Source organism: Bos taurus, chromosome 6 (genome assembly GCF_002263795.3).
Source record: "Bos taurus isolate L1 Dominette 01449 registration number 42190680 breed Hereford chromosome 6, ARS-UCD2.0, whole genome shotgun sequence".
Classification (NCBI taxonomy): Eukaryota; Metazoa; Chordata; class Mammalia; order Artiodactyla; family Bovidae; genus Bos; species Bos taurus.
This window is the reverse complement of record NC_037333.1, coordinates 89306449-89327504: the sequence shown is the minus strand read 5'-3', so window position 1 is coordinate 89327504 and position 21056 is coordinate 89306449. Positions and strand designations below refer to the sequence as shown.

Sequence of the window (21056 nt, the reverse complement as noted above, 5' to 3'; positions counted from 1 at the left end):
TTATTGGGCTATAGTTGTTTCACAATTTCGTGTTAGTTTCTGCTGCACAATGAAGTCAATCAGCCATATGTGTACATATATGCCTCTCTCTTGGACCTTCCTGCCACCCCCCATTCCACCCAGCAAGGTCATCACAGAGCAGTGAGCTGACTTGTGCATGCTATACAGCAAGTACTCTCTAAGAATATTCTTTTAAAATATACTAACAGCTAGAATTTTATAATTAATGTAATTCCTTACATTTCAAAGAAATTCTTCATTATGGTAGGCCGTAATCTGTGATAAATTTACATAGTGCTTTCCCAAACTAAAACCAATGTCTTTAAACACATTATAGTCCTGTCACTGCTTTTAAGCCCGTTAATGTAGTATGGAAAAACAAAAGAGACTCCATCAATCAGTGACATTTTTAATGCAAGGTGTTTCATGCATTTTTATTTTTCAATTTTGTTTTTTCCAGTTTCCAACAAAAAATAAATAAAAATTAATAATATCCTGTGAAGTATCTATAGTCTCCTTCAATATCTTAAGGTACACAATTATCAAAGCTGATATGGAACACAAACAAATTGATACAATTCAGTACTCCGATAAAATTCATTGTCAAATAAGTTACTTTAAACTGCATGTGATACAACTTTATGTTCTACAGCATCTTTAATATAAACTGTATACCAAAATGGCTCTTCAAACGTAAAAAGTGCAATTACAGAGTGCAAAAAAAGCAGAGAGAAATTCACTATCTTACATTTAACCTCATCCAACTTGAATAACAGGCATGTGTTAGATAAAATTATTCTTCAGTCAAAACATTAAAATTTACTCAAGCAACACTGTTTATATAAAGGTTGTTACTCCCCTTTTCCCCATAGGAATAAGAGTAGACAAAAATCAGAAATTATTGGGCAGCAAGTTAAACACATTTTTTCCCAAAAGTCTACATACTGACTGTTGCAGCAAAAATAGCAAAATGGATCAGACATGAGTTTTTACTGAATTCAATAGAAATTAGAAGCTAATATCATGTATTTGGTACATAGAAATTGATCTGACACCTCAGGGCAGTTGAATTTAACTAATCCTCTTCTCAGGACTCAGAAATAAAAATCTGTCCTCCCAATGCACCATCTCTCTCCTTGCTTTGACTTTGGCAAAGAGATAAGAACAAAGAATGTCCAAAAGAACAGTGGCATTTGATTGTATTTTAAATATTTAATAAATTACACAAATCTTGATCATGAGGTTATCTTTAGCATCAATCTTAGACCCTCTTTGGTTATAGAGTATGTCTACTGGGTTACTGTGTGGTCTTGGTGGGAAGCCACAAACTAGGTATTTATGCATTGGTTTGCATTTAGTCTCAATACATTAGACATAGATAGATCTTTCTAGAAATATATATAGTGAGAAATTTGTAAAATAAGGAAGATAGACTAAATATGAGCCAAATTTTTCTGTTTGTAAGAAACATGAGCTAATGGCAATGGTTTTTTAATGTTTGCCCAGCATTATCTTCATTAAAACATTTTAAAAATTAATTTTCACCCATAAAACCAATCTGTGTCCTATCTTTTTTATTATTTAATATCAAATTATAAATAAAAATTTAACTTTTACAGGGGCTAGTTTTTAATCTTTATTTAAGCATCCTTAAATAAAGATTTAACATCCCAAACCACTTACAATTAATTATGTAATATGAATTGAAATGCTCAAGATAAACCAATATGACTCCCTTTTGTAACAAAATAAATGGATTTCAGATGATTTCTTGGTTCATCAATAATTTTTTTTAAGCAATCAATATTACTCAAAATAAGCAGACCTCCCTTACATACAGTAGATGTCAATAAGGATGTGTAGGATTAAAAACATATCCTTACACAGCACATTTGACTTCAGCTATATTAATGGGAAACAGAAACATGCTTTTAGATCTCTTTAGACTATATATAGAATAACTGTCTTATATTATACTTTAAAATAACACTTAGTCCATCAAATTTTGGACTCTGATTTAACTGTAGAATTCTTTAGCAAAGTTCATATAGAAATAAATACTCTTCAAAAAAGAAGCACAAATTTTGGCTTCATGTGTGGATTTTTTTAATTAGTTCATGAGCAACAGTTACCTAGCATAAATGTACTGAAAAAAAAAAAGGACATTGGGAAGCTATACATAAAATTACATAAAAGATGGTAAAAGTTTTCTCAATTCATTTTCTTAAGGAAAATCTATTAGATCAGCAGTCCCCAACCTTTTTGGCTCCAGGGACGGGTTTTGTGGAAGACAATTTTTCCATGCACCAGGGAGAAGTGAGTGATGGGGAGAGGCTGTAAATACAGATGAAGCTTTGCTTGCTTGCCTGCCACTCACCTCCAGATGTGTGGCCCATTCCTAGCCAGCTGTGGACTGGGAGCAGTCTGTGGCCGGGGGTTGGGAACCCCTGTATTAGATGGATGACTAATATCCACAGGAGTTGTGAATGGGCATAGAGAATGGCGCACCTTCCTTCCAGGCAGTAAACAGTGAGAATGTGTGAGTGGAGGGAGCAGAGGGTGTAGTGTTTAGCTCAAGATCTATATTTGCTTCTCCCCAATTCCCATAGCATTAGTGTTTCAATACGTGGCACAGTGGTGCCAACTCAGACACCAAACTCTGATATAGTCAAACCAATTATCATTGATTCGAGGAGTAGAAAAATACATTAAATTGGTTTGACCATATTTTTGGCTTATAGAAATCTGTCACGTGCTGACACTTTCTAAACAACGAACTGGGCATTGTTCACTCCTATGCATTGTACACCAGGCAAAAAAGTTTTCATTAAAGCATTTAGCCCAGGAAAGGATTTCTTACAAAAATATCCACTTTCCTTTTATATTAAATATTTTGTGTACATTATACATTAGCAATCTGTTAAAAATAAAACAAAAATAAAAACTTTTCTTAGCATATGAAAAAATACATCATTGTTGACTTAACATATGACCCCACATAAATATTATTAATAAAATAGGAATATTAACATAACCAGGCATGCAGTGCATTCCTGCCCATAAGCTTAATGGCACCATTCAGACTTGCGGCAATGCCGGATCCCCTGAGGTCACTCTTTCATATTCTTTCTTGGGTTCTTTACTTTTTCGATTTCTGTACCTAGAAATATTCAGAAATGAAATCATTAGCACTGTAGTTAACAATAATAAGAGCAAAATATGCTAACATATTTGGCAAAATTAATACAATTATGTAAAGTTTAAAAAAAAAAAAAAGAAACAAATACTTGGACTCTAAAGGCACTTAAGCATGGTGCTTCCAAAATGACACAGGTAACCAGGTTTAGGTTGAAGCTGAGAAAAGAGGGAGGGGGCAAGGAGCAGTTTCCCTGGACAAATAAATTCGGGAGGAAATGGTGAAATGCAGTTAAAGAACTCCTCAGAGGCTTTCAGATGGTCATGAAAATTGTAAAATTCCAGGAGAGCATGTGACCACATTTAATCCTGGACTGTTATCATTTTTTTCTTTTTCTCTGTCTTCCCTTCCCTTTTTCTTCCTTCTTTCCTTATTACAAATAAGAAAAAAAGTGCAAATACTTTGAATATCCCTATTATATTCTACCTATCATGTTAATGTAATGTTATCACCAATAAAAATAAAAATAACTAACATTTATCAGGCAATTACTACGTGACTGACAATGTTTTAAGTGATATATATTCATTTTTTATTTTATCCTTACACTTAGCATTATCATCCCCATTCTACAGATGAAAAAAGTAAAGTACAAATGGATTACATAACCTGGCAAGTTCTCCTAGCTAGGATTCATAAATCTAGTGGTTCAGAATCTTCATTCACTCATTCATTAAAGCTGTCTACCTAATATTTTGAGTTCATTTTCTACCCATTTTGAAGATGAATCATGTAGACTTAAGGAAACTGCATAATGTTTTTGCTTACTTGAAAAACACGATTAGGAAAACCTTTGTTTAGCCTTGATCTGGCTACTTGTCAACTAGACAAGCCAGGGCATGTCAATTCCCTCTCTGGGTCTCACTTTCTCATCTTTAGAAAAGAAAGGATTGTAGTTAAAGACCTTTCAGGTGTGTTTCAGGTGTAATAATATTCAGTTATGTGATCATAACTAATTAAAAAGATATTAAAATTTGATGAATACTTAGAAGTAAACACAGATCAAATAAATTTAATCTTGTAAAAGTAACATTTTTGGAGCTTCAAAAGTAGAAGTGCATTATTTTCAGCAAAAATAAAATAAAATTCACTCAAATGTACACTGAAAAATTTGTAGCCCTTCCAAAATAAGGAGGATTTCATGGAGACATTTTAAAGGCAGCTACTATTAAGTAGGGCTTCCCAGGTGGCACGGTGGTAAAGAGCCAGCCTGCCAATGCAGGAAACGCAAGAGATTCCGTTTTGATTCCTGGATCAGGATGTTCCCTTGCAGTAGGAAATGACAACCCACTCCAGTATTCTTGAGTGGAAAAGTCCATCGACAGAGGAGCTGGCAAGCTATAGTCCATGGGGTCTCAAAGAGTTGGATAAGACTGAACACACACACTATTTAAGTTATACTATTCCTGATACTAACCTTAAAAAACAGCCAATCTGATATACGCTCAAAAGTTTCAATGCCCACTCAGTTGTCAGCATATATAAGTACAGCACTGTACACAGATGGAGTGTTGAAGATGGAATTTTAAGGGACTGGCATGAACCAATTTTTAAAAGTAAGCTCTTACAATTATCTGGACACTCGATTCTACTAGTCTGCCTTAAATTTTAAGATCCTAAGCCTCTGGGGTTATTAGTTTACAAAGTATATTTTATGAAATACAAACTTCAATCTAATAAATTGAATACAAGTGGCTAAATTTAACATTGGCATGATGCCTTATGATTTACTTTTGCATGTGTTATACTCAATACTGATAATAATCCTGTCATTAACGTAGAATAAGGATTTCTATTTGTATTTTATAAAGGAGGGAACTGATACTCTTAGTTTAAGTTGTATAAGGTCACAGAGGTAATAAATAACAGAGCCCAAAACAGAGTCAAGTCCAGATGTTCTGCTGCTGAAACTTCCTTAAAAATATCTTTGGTGCAGTCTGTCTTTTCCCACTAAATAATACTTTGCCATATTTTTACCCAGTTTGTGTGTCTTGTATAAAGGTAATTTACATAGGAAGAGTATTAAAAAACAAAAACACTGGCTTACCATCTGCAGAAGTAGTATATAGAACCAGCAACTATGACAAGGAACAAGATAACAAGAATCACAGTCAAAGCCACATATTCTTTGCTCAGAGGTTTTTGGACGGTTAAAAAGAAATGCTCACACCGGACACCAGTGTAACCTACTTCACACCTAAAGGACAATGGAAGAGAAAGATCAATTATTTTAAAGAGCAATCTTGGTTCTGAATTAATCTCATAAGAGGTCATCTCACACTATAAAGCAAGATATCAACAAGGTCTGCCAAAAGTTGTAAAGATGAATTCAAAGACTGACCCGAAAGCTGGCCCAACTTTGATAAAAGAGCCCCATGAAGCTCTCAAATCGCAACTGTTATATTAAAATGATAGTCTTATTCAGCTGCCAATGTGGCTGACAATGGTGTTTTGTATGTTGTGTGGGTTTGAGGTGCTTTTTGTCTAAATCAGTGGAGTCAATGCTTGTAACAATAGCTGACATATAAGTCCAGTGAAAAGATTAAAAGTTGACCTGCTATTGTGGTAAGTGTGAGAGGAAGATATCTGAAGCCCTCCCCATTCCACACCCCTGAAGTATCTGTATAATCTGATAACTACCATTTGTTCTACTCTTTGTTCCCCAACTTAAAAGAGGTGGCACTAGTGGTAAAGAACCTTCCTGCCAGTGCAGGAGGTATAAGAGAGCTGGGCTCGATCCCTGGGTCAGGAAGATCCCCTGGAGAAGGGAATGGCTACCCACTCCGGTATTCTTGCCTGGAGAATCCCATGGACAGAGGAGCCTGGTGGGCTACAGCCCATAGGGTCACAAAGAGTCAGACACAACTGAAGCAACTTAGCACACAGAGCACAACTTAAAAGAAAAAATAAAGTTTATAATAGTAAATATAAATTGCATGCTAATAATACTAAAAACTGCAGCCCATGGAAATAATAGAGTACTTATTAAGAAGATAAGAAAGAGAGACAATATGGGTTTTTAAGATATTGTTTGTTTGTGTTTGGCACATTACCTGCAGTAATTTTCACTCATGTCTACCAGGTAGATGCACTGTCCATGCAAACAGTAGCCATTCATGTCAGCACTACACTTTGTTATTGACACTTGAGCCACACGTGGATTATCTTCAGTTTGAACTGTGAAAGAAACACCAAGTGGAATGTATTCTGTTACTTTCTTCGAAATAGTATCATCCTTTCATAATCGTAACCATTCTCAGGCATTTGTGGACAAAAAGTCACTTTAGTTATCATACTCTCTAGAGCAATAAGCAAAACACTGGATTCCCAAAGGAAAATGGACTAAACAAAACAAAATAAAAACTGGGAATAAAATTCTCAAAAGACAATGTTTAAGGTTAGAAAAGGTAAGTTGAAGGCACACACGAAAAATCATAATACTTTACGGTTATTCACTTATCCAAATAAGGTTGTCTAATTTTTTCAAATAATTCTGACATTTGCAAGCTGAATCCATTAATTAATTTAAGACAGCTTAAATCTATAGAGGGTTTTAAGCCAACAAGGCTTGTTTTGGTGTGCATTCTCTGGTAGCTCAGTCGGTAAAGGATCCGCCTGCAATGCAGGAGACTAGGGTTTGATCCCTGGGTCAGGAAGATCCCCTGGAGAAGGAAATGGCAACCCACTCAAGTATTCTTGCCTGGAAAGTCCCATGGAAGAACCTGACAGGCTACAGTCCATTGGGTCAAAAGAATCAGACATGACTTATGACTAAACCACCACCCCAAACCCAAAATCAAAGTCTCTAATGATAAGAGCTGAACGTGACCTAAACAAACCCTGACTTATAAATGCCTTGGTTACACAAATACAACCATGAAAACAGTAGCCTCTTTAGAATAGTGCTACAACCTACACATAACATTTACTTTATAATTTTTTATTAAGAGCTTTTTTTTTTTAAACAGTTTATTTACTTTTTTGGCCGTGTGGCATGTGGGATCTTAGTTCCCAAACCAGGGACTGAACCCATGCCCCCTGCAGTTGAAGCATACAGTCTTAACCATTGGACCACCAAGGAATCCCTAGAATGTTTTAATTACTAAAATTTGAAGAAAGTGAAAGTGAAGTTGTTCAGTCATGTCTGACTCTTTGCGACTCCATGGACGGTAGCCTACCAGGCTCCACAGTCCATGGGATTTTCCAGGCAAGAATACTGGACTGGGGTGCCATTTCCTTCTCCAGGGGATCTTCCCAACCCAGGGATTGAACCTGGGTCTGCTGCATTGCAGACAGACGCTTTATCATCTGAGCCACTAGGGAAGACCTAAAATTTGAAGAGTCTATATGAAATAATCAAACAAGGCATCTTGACTTTATACTCTTGTTCAAATAGCCAAAAATAGGGAGCGAGGCAGACCAAACCCCTAGAGTATAATGAGGAAGGATAAGAAAAGAGGTGTACTACTCTGGTTACTCAGGATAACTCTGAACTCAATAACTCAGACTGAATATAAAGCAGATCTCTCCTGAACCACAGTCAGAGTCCCCTGGGGTCCAAAGATACGACAATGCACCACTCATCTGTGTGCATGTATGCTAAGTTGCTTCAGTCCTGTCTGGCTCTTTGTGAGGCTATGGACCATAGCCCGTCAGGTTCCTCTGTCCTTGGGATTTCCCAGGCAAGAATACTGGAGGGGCTTGTCATGCCCTTCTCCAGGGGATCTTCCCTACCCAGGGATCAAACCCACATCTCTTACATCTCCTGCATTGGCAGGCTACTTCTTCACCACTAGTGCCACCTAAGCACAGTATTTGGCATGTATTAAGTACTCTATAGATATTTTCTGAATGATTGCTGTAACTCAAAATACAGGACATCATTTGTTCCTTTTACAAAAAACAACAACGAAATACTTTATCTACTGTGTACAAAGCTCAAATTTGCCTATTTTGCCTGGGATCCAACCTCTCCCAGTAGTTTCGTAGCAAAGTTCTGAAATGATCAAAGGGAATCTGATTTTCTTTTTTCCCTCTCTTTAAGATCAAATTTTCACATACAACTAGATATCCAGGCCCTCTGCCTCCAGTTACTCCTTTATATAATTTTTCCAGATCATTGAGTTCTTTTGTTAATAGAGCAGCTATTCGCCTCTCTTTTTCCCACTATCTCATATTTATAGTCTTTAAGTTTACATTTCTGTTAAGAATGCATAATTATTTGATGCAACATTGACAAAGCTGGGCTTACCTAATGCTGTGCAGTTATCTCCCGACTCTCCTGGGATACATGAAGGAATCACAGTTGTACTGAAGACTGCTTGAAGAAGATAGAAAACTATTTATGGAGAAAAATAAAATATATAACTGATGCTTCAAGAAAGAAACTCTGACCAGATTTCCACATAATTACAATATTTGCAGATTTCTTTTAATTATTTCAATAATTTGATCCCTCTAAACCCTGAAAGAAAATAATTCATGGAAACAGGCATATCACTGAAAATAAATGAACACCCAGCTCTGTGTCCCATGGTAAAAGCCATGGCGTTACATTCAGAGTTACAAACATGACCTGCTCTAAACATTTCACAGTAACCTTTTCAAAGACTTGGTTTTACCATCTGATTTCTCAAGAAGCTTAGCAACTGGAAAATTTCCACCGTTTTACTTCATGATGTGTTCAGAGCAATGCTCCAAAGTAGAACCTATCACAAAGAAGGCTTCAAATAAAACTCAGCTTCTATTTATGGTCACAATGAAATAGGACTCTCAACTGAAGATACATCAGTTGTTGATTTAAGTACCTAAGGTACTCTTTGTATTACACTTGAAAATATTAATAGATTTTAATGCACAATATGTAATCTAAGTAAAGTCAGAACATATCTTATCCAATATGGGAAGGGATACACATGCTGCATGAACCATACTGAGCCTTAGAATACAGCTTCTGTCATCCAATAAGAGATTAACAAGGTGTTTCACTGTGTGTCTCCCCTGAAAAGATAAATGTTGGGGGACTGGCACCAGGATGTTGCAAGAAGTTTGTGAATTGCATGGAAAGAATAGGAAGAATCCTTTTAATTGTAGGAAAGTTTACTGAAGAGAATTTTACTCTTCTTCTTAGGAGTATTTGCTCTTTAATCACTCGTTCCAAGTTATATGTGTAACTGTTATATAATAAACATTATTGGTGTTGGTGGTAGTAGTTGGCAGCAGTTGACATTTCTTGACCATGTACTATGTGTGGGCATATAGATTTTTTATGGTCTGAGCCATGAGGGAAGCCCCAAGAATACTGGAGTGGGTAGCCACTTTCTTCTCCAGGGGTCTTCCTGACCCAGGGATCGAACCTGAGTATCCAGCATCACAGTACGATTCTTTACCATCTGAGTCACCAGGGAAGCCCATCCTTACCTATACTACCTCTTAATCCACTCAGTGACTCTTTGAAGAAGATATTACTGTTTTCCCGACTAGCCATTTGAGAAGAGTGAGGCATAAAGAGTTTAAGTAACTTTCTTCAGAGTACACAGCAATGTTGTTCTTTGCCCACATTACAGAATTTGGAAACAGGCAATAACACTAAAGTATAATGGACATTACAGGGAATGAACTCAGCTAAATATAACTGAAGCAGAGTATTTAATGCCATAAAGAGGCAACAAAGTATGGTTGGAAAGGCAATCCTGGGAGAAAACCTGAGCTATGCAATTAATGGACAAATTAATTAAATTCTCTGGATCTCAATTTTACCAAATTATAGAGTTTGGGGGAGAATTAAATGAAATGGGACTCATGAATGTTCCATGCCATTCAACAGCTAGCTTGTTTTGAGAAGTAGTATATGTGGATAGTGCCCTCTACTGGTCTATAACAAGGTTATAAATCTCTCTGTATTTTGGTATTTTAAAGGATAATTATTCCATATAATAAAGAATTTTATTTTTTCACAATCAGAGGAGGTGTGTACATGTTAAGCAAATTGAGTATGATTTGAGTAAAACATAAGCATCAGAGTTTGTAATTTCTTAATGTTTCAAACTTGACACTGATAATAATCCTCTGAAGTGGTTATATTAACCTCAATAACTGCAGTGTAGTTAAATTAAATGTCTTATCCAAGACCAATTATCTAGAGATTATAGAAGATAAGGGTTAGGAGTACATCTTATGACATCGAGTCTCATAACCTTTCAGTGACTTGAAAATATCTTTTGGAAAGTTTAGAACTATCACCTCCTTGCTCCATATTTCTCCTACAATATAAATGATACTTTGATTGTCCTTACAGGAAAAAAAAAAATCTTTCTTAAATGACAAAAAAATGGCTAAAATTTGGATTCTACTGTCAGTTGAACAGAGATGGAAAAGGATAACTGTCCACACATTTTTTCAGGGGTGAATTAGCTAGAGTTTTATCCAAGCCAATATCATTCTACTTCTCGATATAATTTTGCCATAAACTTTCACTCATAAAGAATTACTTCCTTTAATTTATACAATCTGCTCAAGATAAGCTGGAGTTTCAAATGTGTGTTTTTACATCCCTGACATTCCTATTCCTCAACGGCTCTTCAACTGATGTGAGGAGATCTTATCGATTCTCCTACTGCAAAAGGGCCAGCCAGGTCCACTGTGCAAATGTACATTTCTCTGCAAAGGATGGTTTCTTCACTCTTTGCAGAAATCAGACACTAGCCTTTCCTGTTCAGAACTGCTTACAAATGCAACCTGCGACTATTATAATAAAATCCAGCTAATTGCTCTGAGGTGTTGCTTATTAGTTGTTGTTGGTTTTTTTTTTTTCTCAAAAGTTTTTCATATTGTTAGTTTTTCCACTGTTGGAAACTTTGTTCCAGTTGGTCAAGCCACAAGTGAAATATTTGTCTTTGTGAATTAAAAGAATGTTCAGGGCAGGGCGTGCCTCCACAAAAACTGGGCTGTTCTAACCTGTGACGCTCCCTTGGACATAGTCCATCTCTCAGGATGGTTTCTATGAGACTTGGTACATTAATCCCACATCCGGGTATTTTATAGATGGAATTGTAAATGATTTTAAACGTAGTTCTCAAATGACAGTGTTAGATTACACTTTAATCACAGATATATGTAGCCAATGAACTACTGTGTTCAGTTCTTGTAAGTGCTCAGTCGTGGTTGACTCTCTGCAACCCCATGGACTGTAGCCGGCCAGGCTCCTCTGTCCATGGAATTTTCCAGGCCAGAATACTGGAGTGGGTTGCAGTTTCCTTCTCCAGGGGGACCCAGGGATAAGACACGCGTCTTTTGTGTCTCCTGCTCTGGCATGCAGATTCTTTACCACTAGCACCACTTGGGAAGAATTACCAAAACTGGTTCTTAATGAACTACCAAAATTGGTTCTAAATCATGTGTTCATCCACACAGCTCTATTGCTTCAAAACTGGTTTTCAAGCTTTCCTCAACCTCATATTTAGCCCAGGGCCTTGCAAAATGGGGTAAAGGAATAGTGGGAAGCGATCAAAAGATTGAAAAAGTTAACCCATGAAGAATTTTAACATCCAGCATTCATATCCAATTATAAATCACTACTCATTAAAGTCATACAGGGATACATGCTGAAGTCCTATCTGTATATTTCCTTAATCTTTAAGTTTTTCATGACTTTAGTGCTAATTGAACATAATGATCTTTCTCTAGGTCAATTGCAAATCTTATATTTGAATTTTTGATCTTGACCATGGGTCCCTGATGAGAAAACATAACCCTATGGTATTATTTGGATATAGAGTTTGGATAATGTCAGCAAACAGATTGGTGGCCAGCCCTACATTGGTAACTACCATACAGAGGAATTTCACGCTAAATGGTAATTTGTAAACACAAAATTAGCCATTGGAACTTCTATGTCAATAATGTTAAGAAAACAAAACTGTCTTTGGAGCCCATTATTTCTGTCCAATTTCCAAATGGGTTTCAGAAATTTAAAGCTCGCCTATTCATCTACCTTCACCTTTCAGAGATTTGTTTCAGTGAAATCTCAAATGTGCCAGCAGGAAGTGGCACTGGTGACTCACAGGATACAAATCACCTCTACTCTGTGAGTCAGGGCCGAGCCTACACCTTACACAATACTGGGGACAGCTCGTGGGAGAGGTTGAGTGCCCTCGCTCCACTGGGGGGTGGCGGGGGGCACTAAATGTCCTGGGCCCTGGGGCATTAAGTGAAAAGTGCGTGCCTGACAGTCAGAAGGAATGCTAAAGGTAGAAAATGTCCTTTTTTTTGCATACGGTGTCTTTTGTCCTTGCTTCCTTCTGGCCACACTGAGGGGCCATCTAGATGGAGACTGAGATTTGGTGACTGGTTAACCAAGCCTATTCTGCAATCATCAACTGCAATTCTCAGAGATAAAATGACTCTCCTCAATAACAATCAAGTCAAATACAAATGACCCAAAATAAAATGAGATGGGTTACAGAATGAAAGGAATGCACCTTATTTTCCTAATTTAACCTTTTCGGATATTTAGACCAGAACAGCCAACTCATTATGAATCACAGTAATTGCCCAGCCCAAACAGGCAGCAAAATCCTCTTTGCTCACACTTCTGCTTGGTCACATGCCTACCTACTCACAAAACTGTTAGTTTTCTACTTTCTTCCAGGGCAGTCTGTAATTTTAGGATTTGTCTTTAACATACTAGGCTTGTTAGGTCTTGTATACTTTCTTTCAAGGAGTGAATATGCCTTCATCATTTCCAGATGTCTTTTTGTCTTAAATGCCACTATTAGATAAAGTTAAAATAACTGTAAGCTCTGTTATCACATCAGACACTGAAAAGCACTACTGAAAGACTTTCTAGTAACAGCCTATTTCTCAGAAAATAGCATATATAATAGTATATACATATCATAATGTATATCTATATAGCATAAACCTTGCTTCTTGCCAGCAATCATTTTCTTTCTACAGCTTTTAATGTTAACTTTACCACTAAGCATCATTTAAAAATAAATGTAAAAGCCAACAGTAACTATTTAGATAAAAACAGGATAACAGAATGAAACCAGAGGTTGATATAATGACAGGTTACAAATAAGTCTTGAATTTTGAATTTCAAATACAGCCATAAGATCTTCTTTGTAAAGTATCAGGAGAAGATGTAATAAGCCATAGTTTTCAGTTCAGAGACATTAAATAACTCTTCAAATCTGTGGCAATAATTTCTAAATCATACTTCAAAATGCTCATATATTTTGGTTATCATACAATACTATACTTAAAACTATTCAAATCAAGAAGTGTGTGTCAAAATATGAAACTAGAGCTTATTTTATCATAAAAATGGATTTTAAAGCTGTCTATCTTATTCATAATGGAAATGTTCTCATAATATAGGAGAAGGCATATCCATTACTGTATAAAGTATACAATTTTTACTAATCTGGGTGTTTTGAAATTTTGTGACTAAGAGCTCTAAATATGGAATGTGCAACCTCTAAAACCAAAGATTCATCTCTAGGGTATTATTTCAAATTATCTATTGAAAATGTATTTTTTTCTTCAAGATAATATTTCATGGAAGATCCTTTCAGCACCTTTTCTATCTTTACCCCCTTCCATCTTGCTTCTTACATGTATCCCCATTGATTCAATTCAGAAATTTAAATTACTATTACATTATTGTCTCAAAAGAAAAATCTTCTAAAGGAGAAACAGTTTGGATAAGTGTGTGCCATTTGCCTTTTCTTCCTTCTTTACGGTCATATTGTGGCCTACAACTTTGAAAACTTAGCATTTTTAGAAGCATACTATTGTTATTATTCATTCTTTACAGAAGCTCATTGCCAAAAATGAATTTGCAAAAAGATAGTGTTTTCATCAGTATGCCTCAAAAAAAAAAAAAAAAGAAAGAAAGAAAAGAGGAGAAAACAAGTACATAAAATATAATTTTAAAAGCCTTAAGGCTAATTACATTTCATTCCAAGAATCTGTGTGATGCACTTAGCATAATGGGAGCTGCTAAGAAATTTTATTTTGTGAAAATATATTTTTTGGTTAACACTGGAGACTTCAACTTTTGTGCAAAGCATATGTGCATCCTTAGCATAACCGAAGGGTGGGAAGGGCTTAATTACACGTGATTAAACGAGAGGGAAGGAAAGCAACTTAACTTATACTAACTTTTTAGTAATTATCTGTTTCTAATAATATTTGTTCAACAAATGTCTACCAAGAGTCTTCTATATGCATGATACTGAACAAGATGCTGAAAAGTAAACTGATGCAAAGGGCATAGCTTCTGTTCTAACTATAGGCTAGATCCCAGGTGGTGGTGAGGGAAGGAGGAATTTCATAGATGATACCATGTTTCTGACCAGAAAATACCATGGAAGGTGGTGCCATTACGAGAGTAGATAACACAGGCAGGACAGCAGGTTTGTGGCACTGTTTGTAGCTAGTAGACATGACGGGGGACATAACGAATGAAGGAATCTGGGTTTGCAGTTCATGTATCATTTATTTATATTTATGAGGTACCTGGGAAAAAAGATCTTGAGTAAAAGAATAGGAATGGAATTGACAGGATCTATTTGAAAGTCTTATGAGGAAATACTACCTTCAAAAATAGAAGTCATTCAAATGTTCCAAAGGAAAAAGTATGGAATGGAAAATCATAGAACTTCAGAAATAGGTGACAAGGAGTGGATAGAAATGACCAAAGAAATTGGAGGAAAAAGGAAAGTTCAGTCTTGCGGGAGTCAAGAGAACAGAATTATGAAAGGGGGCATGGGGTGGTTAGCAATGCAATGATTGGAGAGAGAATGAATGACTCCATCATAAACAAGATTCATCATTATTCAGGGAAAATGGTGTTAAAATCGGCAATAAAACTTGCTAAGTTGATTTTTTTTAACATTAGAATTGCTTTTATATCTGCAATGAGCTTACCATTAACATGAATTTTATTTGTCTTAGTAACTTAAGCACTGATTATTCGAACTGCAACTTACGAGCGGCCAATGTTTCTTAGCAATGGAAAACATCAGCTGGTGCTTCTCACCCTGGAGTAATTTTGCCAACCAGAGACATTTAGCAATGTTGGAAATAGTTTGGGTTGTCACAACCAGAGCTGCTCCTGACATCTAGTGGGTACAGACCAGGATTGCTGCTAAATGCCCTGCAATGCACAGAACAGTCCACAACAAAGAACCATAGTCTAAATAGACCCAAGGCTGGAAAATCCTCCCGGCAGATCCGTGAGGTATGGAGAGAGTTCTAGCTCAGATACTGTTTATCTCTCGGCAGCTAGGTTACCTTATCTTTGAAAATATCACCGGGGAGCAGGGTGGAGTAGGAGAGAGAGAATTTAGATTAGAATACGTTTTCTTGCTGATTATCCATCATTCAGTTATATCATTGCCCTATTTCCCTCCCTCTCTCTCTCTCTCTCTCTCACACACACACATACACATATACACATATCCATCCACACACACACAGTGCTGATACACTTAAATTTTGTTAGGCGTACTGTCATTGAATACAGACTACACTGAGACAGAAATGGGGAAAACAAGGAAGAAAAGGTGTTCAACTTTACTATTAAACAGAATTGGATTTTCAAAAACTATTGTTCAGCCAAAATATTTGACTTTGCAAGCACATTTTCAAAGAACAGCTGTCTGAGTCAAAACAGAGTGCTAAGAACCCTAAATACATTCTCATCATCCCTCCAATGATAGTCATTGACTGGTTAACATAAGTCTGTTACAATGTGAATGATAAAAGCTGAGCATCAGTAAGGAAAGACAGGGCCAGATACACACAGTGTGATGAGAAAAGAGTAGGATAGGAGGATTCAGAGAGAAACAAAGGGGTTGGGGGGAGGGGGGCGGGCAGACGGCACAGTTATTTTCCAGTGGTGAGAGAAAGATGCAGGGAGGTATCAGAGAAGGCCTGATATTTTTCTTCAATCTTAAAGGATGAGTAGAACTTTCACCAAAAGTGAAGTGAGTTGGGAGCATCCACAGTAGATGGTACACCATATTTTAAAAAGGAGCCTTACATGCTGTGTAACGCCTTTTAAAGTGAGTCTTGTCATTTATAAACTGGGAAAAACAATGCCTCTCCTGGCTACAAGGGAGTTACAAAGATCAAATGAGGCATTTTCCTAAAAGAAAAACTTGCTACTACTGATAACAATGCTGACTTTAAAACTGTTTCTCATTATTTTTAATATTATGATATTTATAATATCCATATACAGTAACCTAACAGCATAGTTATTACAATCTCCATTTTATAGATGAGAAAACTGAAGCTCAAGGAGGAATACATCTTTCCAAAAGTATGAAATAAAAGAAGCGGGATGTGAAACCTATGTTCTATATACTATGTCTCAATGCAAAACTGTAAAGTATGACACACACATGTGTGTACAGAAAATTATACATATATGCATTTACACATACATATGAGAAAGAGAGACTTTTACCCTTATCCTGAGGATTTTCAAAAATATTTGTATTTCACTTACTTTCATGCCTCAAGTTTAAAATTCAGGCTTTTGACCTAAATAATTGAGCTAACTTTTTTTCTGGACAATTATCAAGCTGTCTTGGGTATTATTAACAGTATCCTAGTTAATGCTTTAACCTAGAATGCCACTGAACCTTTATTTGCCCTGAAACCAGACATCCAGCCTTAACATAAACTGCATCGCCAGAGGACACCGGATCATTTTCCAAAGGTTCCAGTATTGCCGTACCAAGGCAATGGCTGTCAGGGTGCTTCTCCCTGAGGAGCTGGCCTATTACAGCTTTGGGGAGTCTTCCCATTGTCTTCTGAAGGAATGTTTCCAACAGCAGTTACAGCCATGGAAATTTGCATAGGCCTATATTCAGAGTGAAGACTGACAGATGAGGAGACCACACCTACATTTACAGTCCCTTCAAAGAGGATTTCTTACATGACATTTGCATCTCCTGGATGATCATTCACCAGGAAATGGGAGATTCCTGGGCAAAAATGAACATTCTTGAAGACATTCAAATTCAAGTTTTCCAAAGTGACTATGGGACCACTGCACTTTTTTTATAAAACCAAATAGGTAGGTCTATTTTCTCACTGTTAATAAAGTATGCTGTAGATTCCAGCTAGATCTCTTGTCAACACTACATTCAATTCACAATATTGTGAATGATCCAGGGAATAAAAAGAATGTGGGTTTCCTTCTCCTTGACTGCTTTACTTAACATACGTCTAGGAAACTATAAAAATAGAAACAAAGGTCTCAGTCAACTGACGTCAATGATTGCTTCATAAAGTCATTTCCTGGGTATTAAAAATGCTGAATATAGGTTAAGTAAAAATGTAATATATCTGAGCAGAGCTTAAAGAAATAATCTTATCTTTTTTGTGCCTGGTTTCTTGAGTGATACCATCAGTTACCATTTTTGCACATACGCCAGTGCCCATAACAGGTCCTAAGCTCTGCAGCAACCCCCAAGCTACTCTAGGACTTCTCTATTAGAACCAGTTACTTTATTATGCTCCTGATAACTAACTCTGAAAACCTCTGGCTCTTTACACATTGACCCAGAATGACCTTGACATTTGCTGTCTCTAAGTCCTTGTAAGGTATCTGACATCACTGAGCCTTGGTTTCTCCGTTTGTCAAACTGGGCTAATCATCTCTACCTCATACAGTTATTTTAAGGAGTAAAGGATACATGGAAAACACCTCACACACAACATGGTTAGTTCACAGGAGGCATCTGCCTTCCCAGAGCCTGGATTTGGGTCTCAGGGCTGAACCACACACCCCAATTACCCAAGTTGCTTATATGGCAAGATGATGCGGAAGGCAGCTAGGGTGCCTGGGTCAAAATCCAGACCGGAGAGGCCTGTCATCGTGTTTTTGCCCGTGATGTGTCATCTCAGGCTGTGCCAACACCAGGCAGCTCATAAACTCTCAGGGTCAAAAGGAAAACTCTAAGGCAAGCCATTGCCTCACTGAGATCTATGCTTCTCAGATTTCAAGAAAGAATGTTTATTCTGTCAATTCTCTATCATTGTGCAATGAAGTATGGATAAATTGTCTTGGAGCTATCATTCAGGAGCATGCTCAAAAGCCCATCTAGGTATCCTTGAACATATTTGATTTTTAGATCAAGAGACCCTGAACATTAATTGCAGACTCAATATAAAATGTTTTCCTTTTTATTTGGGAACCATCAATATCAAATATTTATCAAATGTAAAAGTGACCAAATGATTGTGGGGTGTGTATAGCAATTTAAATCTGCATGTGTTGGAGGCAGAAGATTCAAATGACAGTGTCTGTATTTTTTTTCCACAGACATAAATACATATAAATTCCACACACAAAAAAAGGCAATAATAAAATGTTTGCTGAAAACTCGAATGAATGTCTCTTTTTCTTGAAGGATAGATATTTGGGAAAAGTATTTCTACGTAATCTTTAGTTTAGGGGGGAAATGGCAATTTCAGACAGAACAGTTGGCCTTGCCTTTTTCCATGTGCTTTGGAATACGACTATTGGACTTGCAAACTTGAATAGAGTGTAGAGATATGATACAGAACTTCAAACAGGAACTTTCCTAGTGGCAGAGAAATACCTAAACAAACTGGGAAAACAGAAACTGGCCGAGCTCATTTAGAAATGGGCTTGGCAGCTGATGAAATAGGTGAACTATAATTAAGTAATGCAATAAAGGAGTTAAGCATTTTTATGACAACAAAAACACACAACACATAAGCTAAGTGGGTAGTAACCAGGATATTCATAGGATCTTGATGTCTCAAATTAGAATACTCAATGAGTGGCCCAAAACAGACTTGCATTGTTCAAAGCAACCTTATAGGTAGGGGAAATTAAAAAAAAAAGTGTTAAGCTATTCTGACCTCTAGGTTGACATCTAACTCTAGGAAGACTTCGTAACAAAGATAGCAAAGCCACATTATTTACTGAGAAACTCCTAGGAAGTTATTCTTAAAAGTTTTGGTAGAAACCACAGATCCAGTTCCCACCTGTGTTCTTGAACTTGGACGAGTTAGTTACAAGTATGCATAGTATGCATGTCATTAGGTCTCCTAACCCCTAAGATAAGGTGTGTCGAAATAATAATTTAACTGTCACATCCTGCACAGGTAGAGTTAGGGGAATTCGCCTCATTGCAATCCCAGAAATAACGCGAGATTGGCAACCTTTATTTCCTTAGGAAAATTTTCATAACAGCTCCAAACTCTTCTTGAAGTTTAGGAAATAGCATTATTTTTTTTTTTCAATACCAGTAAAGTTACATAAGGATTTTTTCCCCCTCTGTCCACCCCCCCCTCAAAAAAAAAAAAACACACCTGAATTATCTCAAATAAGAAGACATGCATTAAAGTACGCTCAGCCACTACAGGCTGCGTGTATGTGTTGTGTGTTCAGTCGGGTCCACTACAGGCCACAGAGTGCAATTAACAGCAAGTGATGAGCGCGCGGCCCGGGAGTAGGGGGGAGGGGGTAGGGGGACCGGAAGCGGCAGGGCCCGCGTGTCCCTGCAGCTCCAGGTGAGCAAGCAGCGTTTCCACTCGTGGAGTCCGGAGCTTCCGCGAAGCCGGCGCCGGCACACGCCAGCACCCCAGAAAGCTGAAGCCCGTTTTATGTAGAAAACTGAAGGCCAGGCGGGAGGAAACCGCTTTTCTTGCCCAAAAGTCTTTTATAGGCGCGGGTCTAGTCCCTACTCCCGCCTCCTGTCCCCACCCTCACCCCAGTTTTCCGTTGTCTTTGGATTTTTTTAGAACTGTCAGATTTTCCTAAGGGCGCGGGGAGGCGGGTGGGGGTAGGAGTGGGAATCTTTTCAACTTTTTATTTCTCCCAATACGGAGCTGTATTAATTCACGCACAACACACAGCTCAAGTTCCTTGATCAGCAAAAGGCATACTGAACACCGATCCCCTCTCCCCTACCCCATCCCATTCCAGCCGCAGCGGGAGGGAAGGACCGGACTCCCCGCCGAAGGAGAGACCTGGTTGGAAATGGAGGACCCTGGAGTCAGGTGGAAAGTGACAACTGCCCCCCGGGCCGCCCGAGTCTCGTCCTCTGCGTCGGGAAGGGGCGGGGGACTCACCCAGGACGAGCAGCAGCGTGGGGACCTGGCGGGCGCGGCGCGGCTCCATCCTTCTCGCGGTGAGCGTGTGTCGGGGCGCGGGGACACGGGGGCTCCGGCGGGCTGCGGGAGGGGTCCGGCTGGGCTGCGGCGGCGGCGGCTGGAGCTACGGGGGACCACGCGTCTCTCGGACACCCGGCCTGTGTCTGGCAAGTGAGCTCCACGGCCGCGCGCTGCGACCTTTATTAGTCTGGGGAGGGGCCTGAGTACTCCCTAGCGAGCGGGGTGAGGTACAAAGTGCCCGCAGTTTCATAATCGGCCCGGGGGAGGAGTGGCCGGAGGACGGTCCGGATGTCATCCTCCCGCTCTGAACACCTGAGAGTGACCGAGGAATGAGAAAATGCCCTTCTCGTGAGCCGGGGACTACTCCCCAAACTTTTCCATCTCCCTCCCTGGCTCATGCGGGAGGAGATGGGGAGCGTGGACCAGTAGGGTTGGTTTGTGGGGTCACCTGCCGGATGGTGGGTGGTTTGGGTTGCTCTGGACGACGGGCGTTAGCTTGAGTCAGTAAGTTTCTCGGCCAGGGCTGGAGCTCCTAGTTCGTGCTTTTGGAAAGCTGTGTGTGTGTGTGTGTGTGTGTGTGTGTGTGTGTGTGTTAGTGACCTATGGACGTTCTTGAAATTTGTGGCTCCTTGTATTCACACCCGCCACCGTCCAGAGGTGGTGTGTGTGTGTGTGTGTGTGTGTGTGT

General features: G+C 38.3%; 1 protein-coding gene across 2 annotated transcripts; it reads right to left on the bottom strand.

Annotated features, from left to right (window-relative positions):
- Positions 1-401: 401 nt before the first annotated feature.
- On the bottom strand, positions 402-20552 carry EREG (epiregulin). 2 transcript variants are annotated; one of them, XM_010806225.4, is made up of 5 exons: positions 20327-20552; positions 8448-8534; positions 6250-6373; positions 5244-5393; positions 402-3160 (listed from the first exon to the last, which is right to left on the bottom strand). In XM_010806225.4, the coding sequence occupies exons 1-5, from the start codon at positions 20373-20375 to the stop codon at positions 3079-3081; spliced, it is 492 nt and encodes a 163-aa protein (XP_010804527.1). In that variant the 5' UTR covers positions 20376-20552; the 3' UTR covers positions 402-3078. The 2 variants fall into 2 exon arrangements, with proteins under 2 accessions (XP_010804527.1, XP_010804528.1); XM_010806226.4 differs by having other exon boundaries at positions 8448-8513; positions 20327-20491.
- Between the last annotated feature and the right edge of the window lie 504 nt (positions 20553-21056).

Coding starts and splice junctions, on each gene's coding strand:
- EREG (XM_010806225.4), bottom strand. CDS start 20,375: ATGGAGCCGCGCCGCGCCCGCCAGGTCCCCACGCTGCTGCTCGTCCTG. Junction 8,535..20,326: donor CACGCTGCTGCTCGTCCTGG/GTGAGTCCCCCG, acceptor CTCCATAAATAG/TTTTCTATCTTCTTCAAGCA. Junction 3,161..5,243: donor ATATACTACTTCTGCAGATG/GTAAGCCAGTGT, acceptor GAATATTTCTAG/GTACAGAAATCGAAAAAGTA.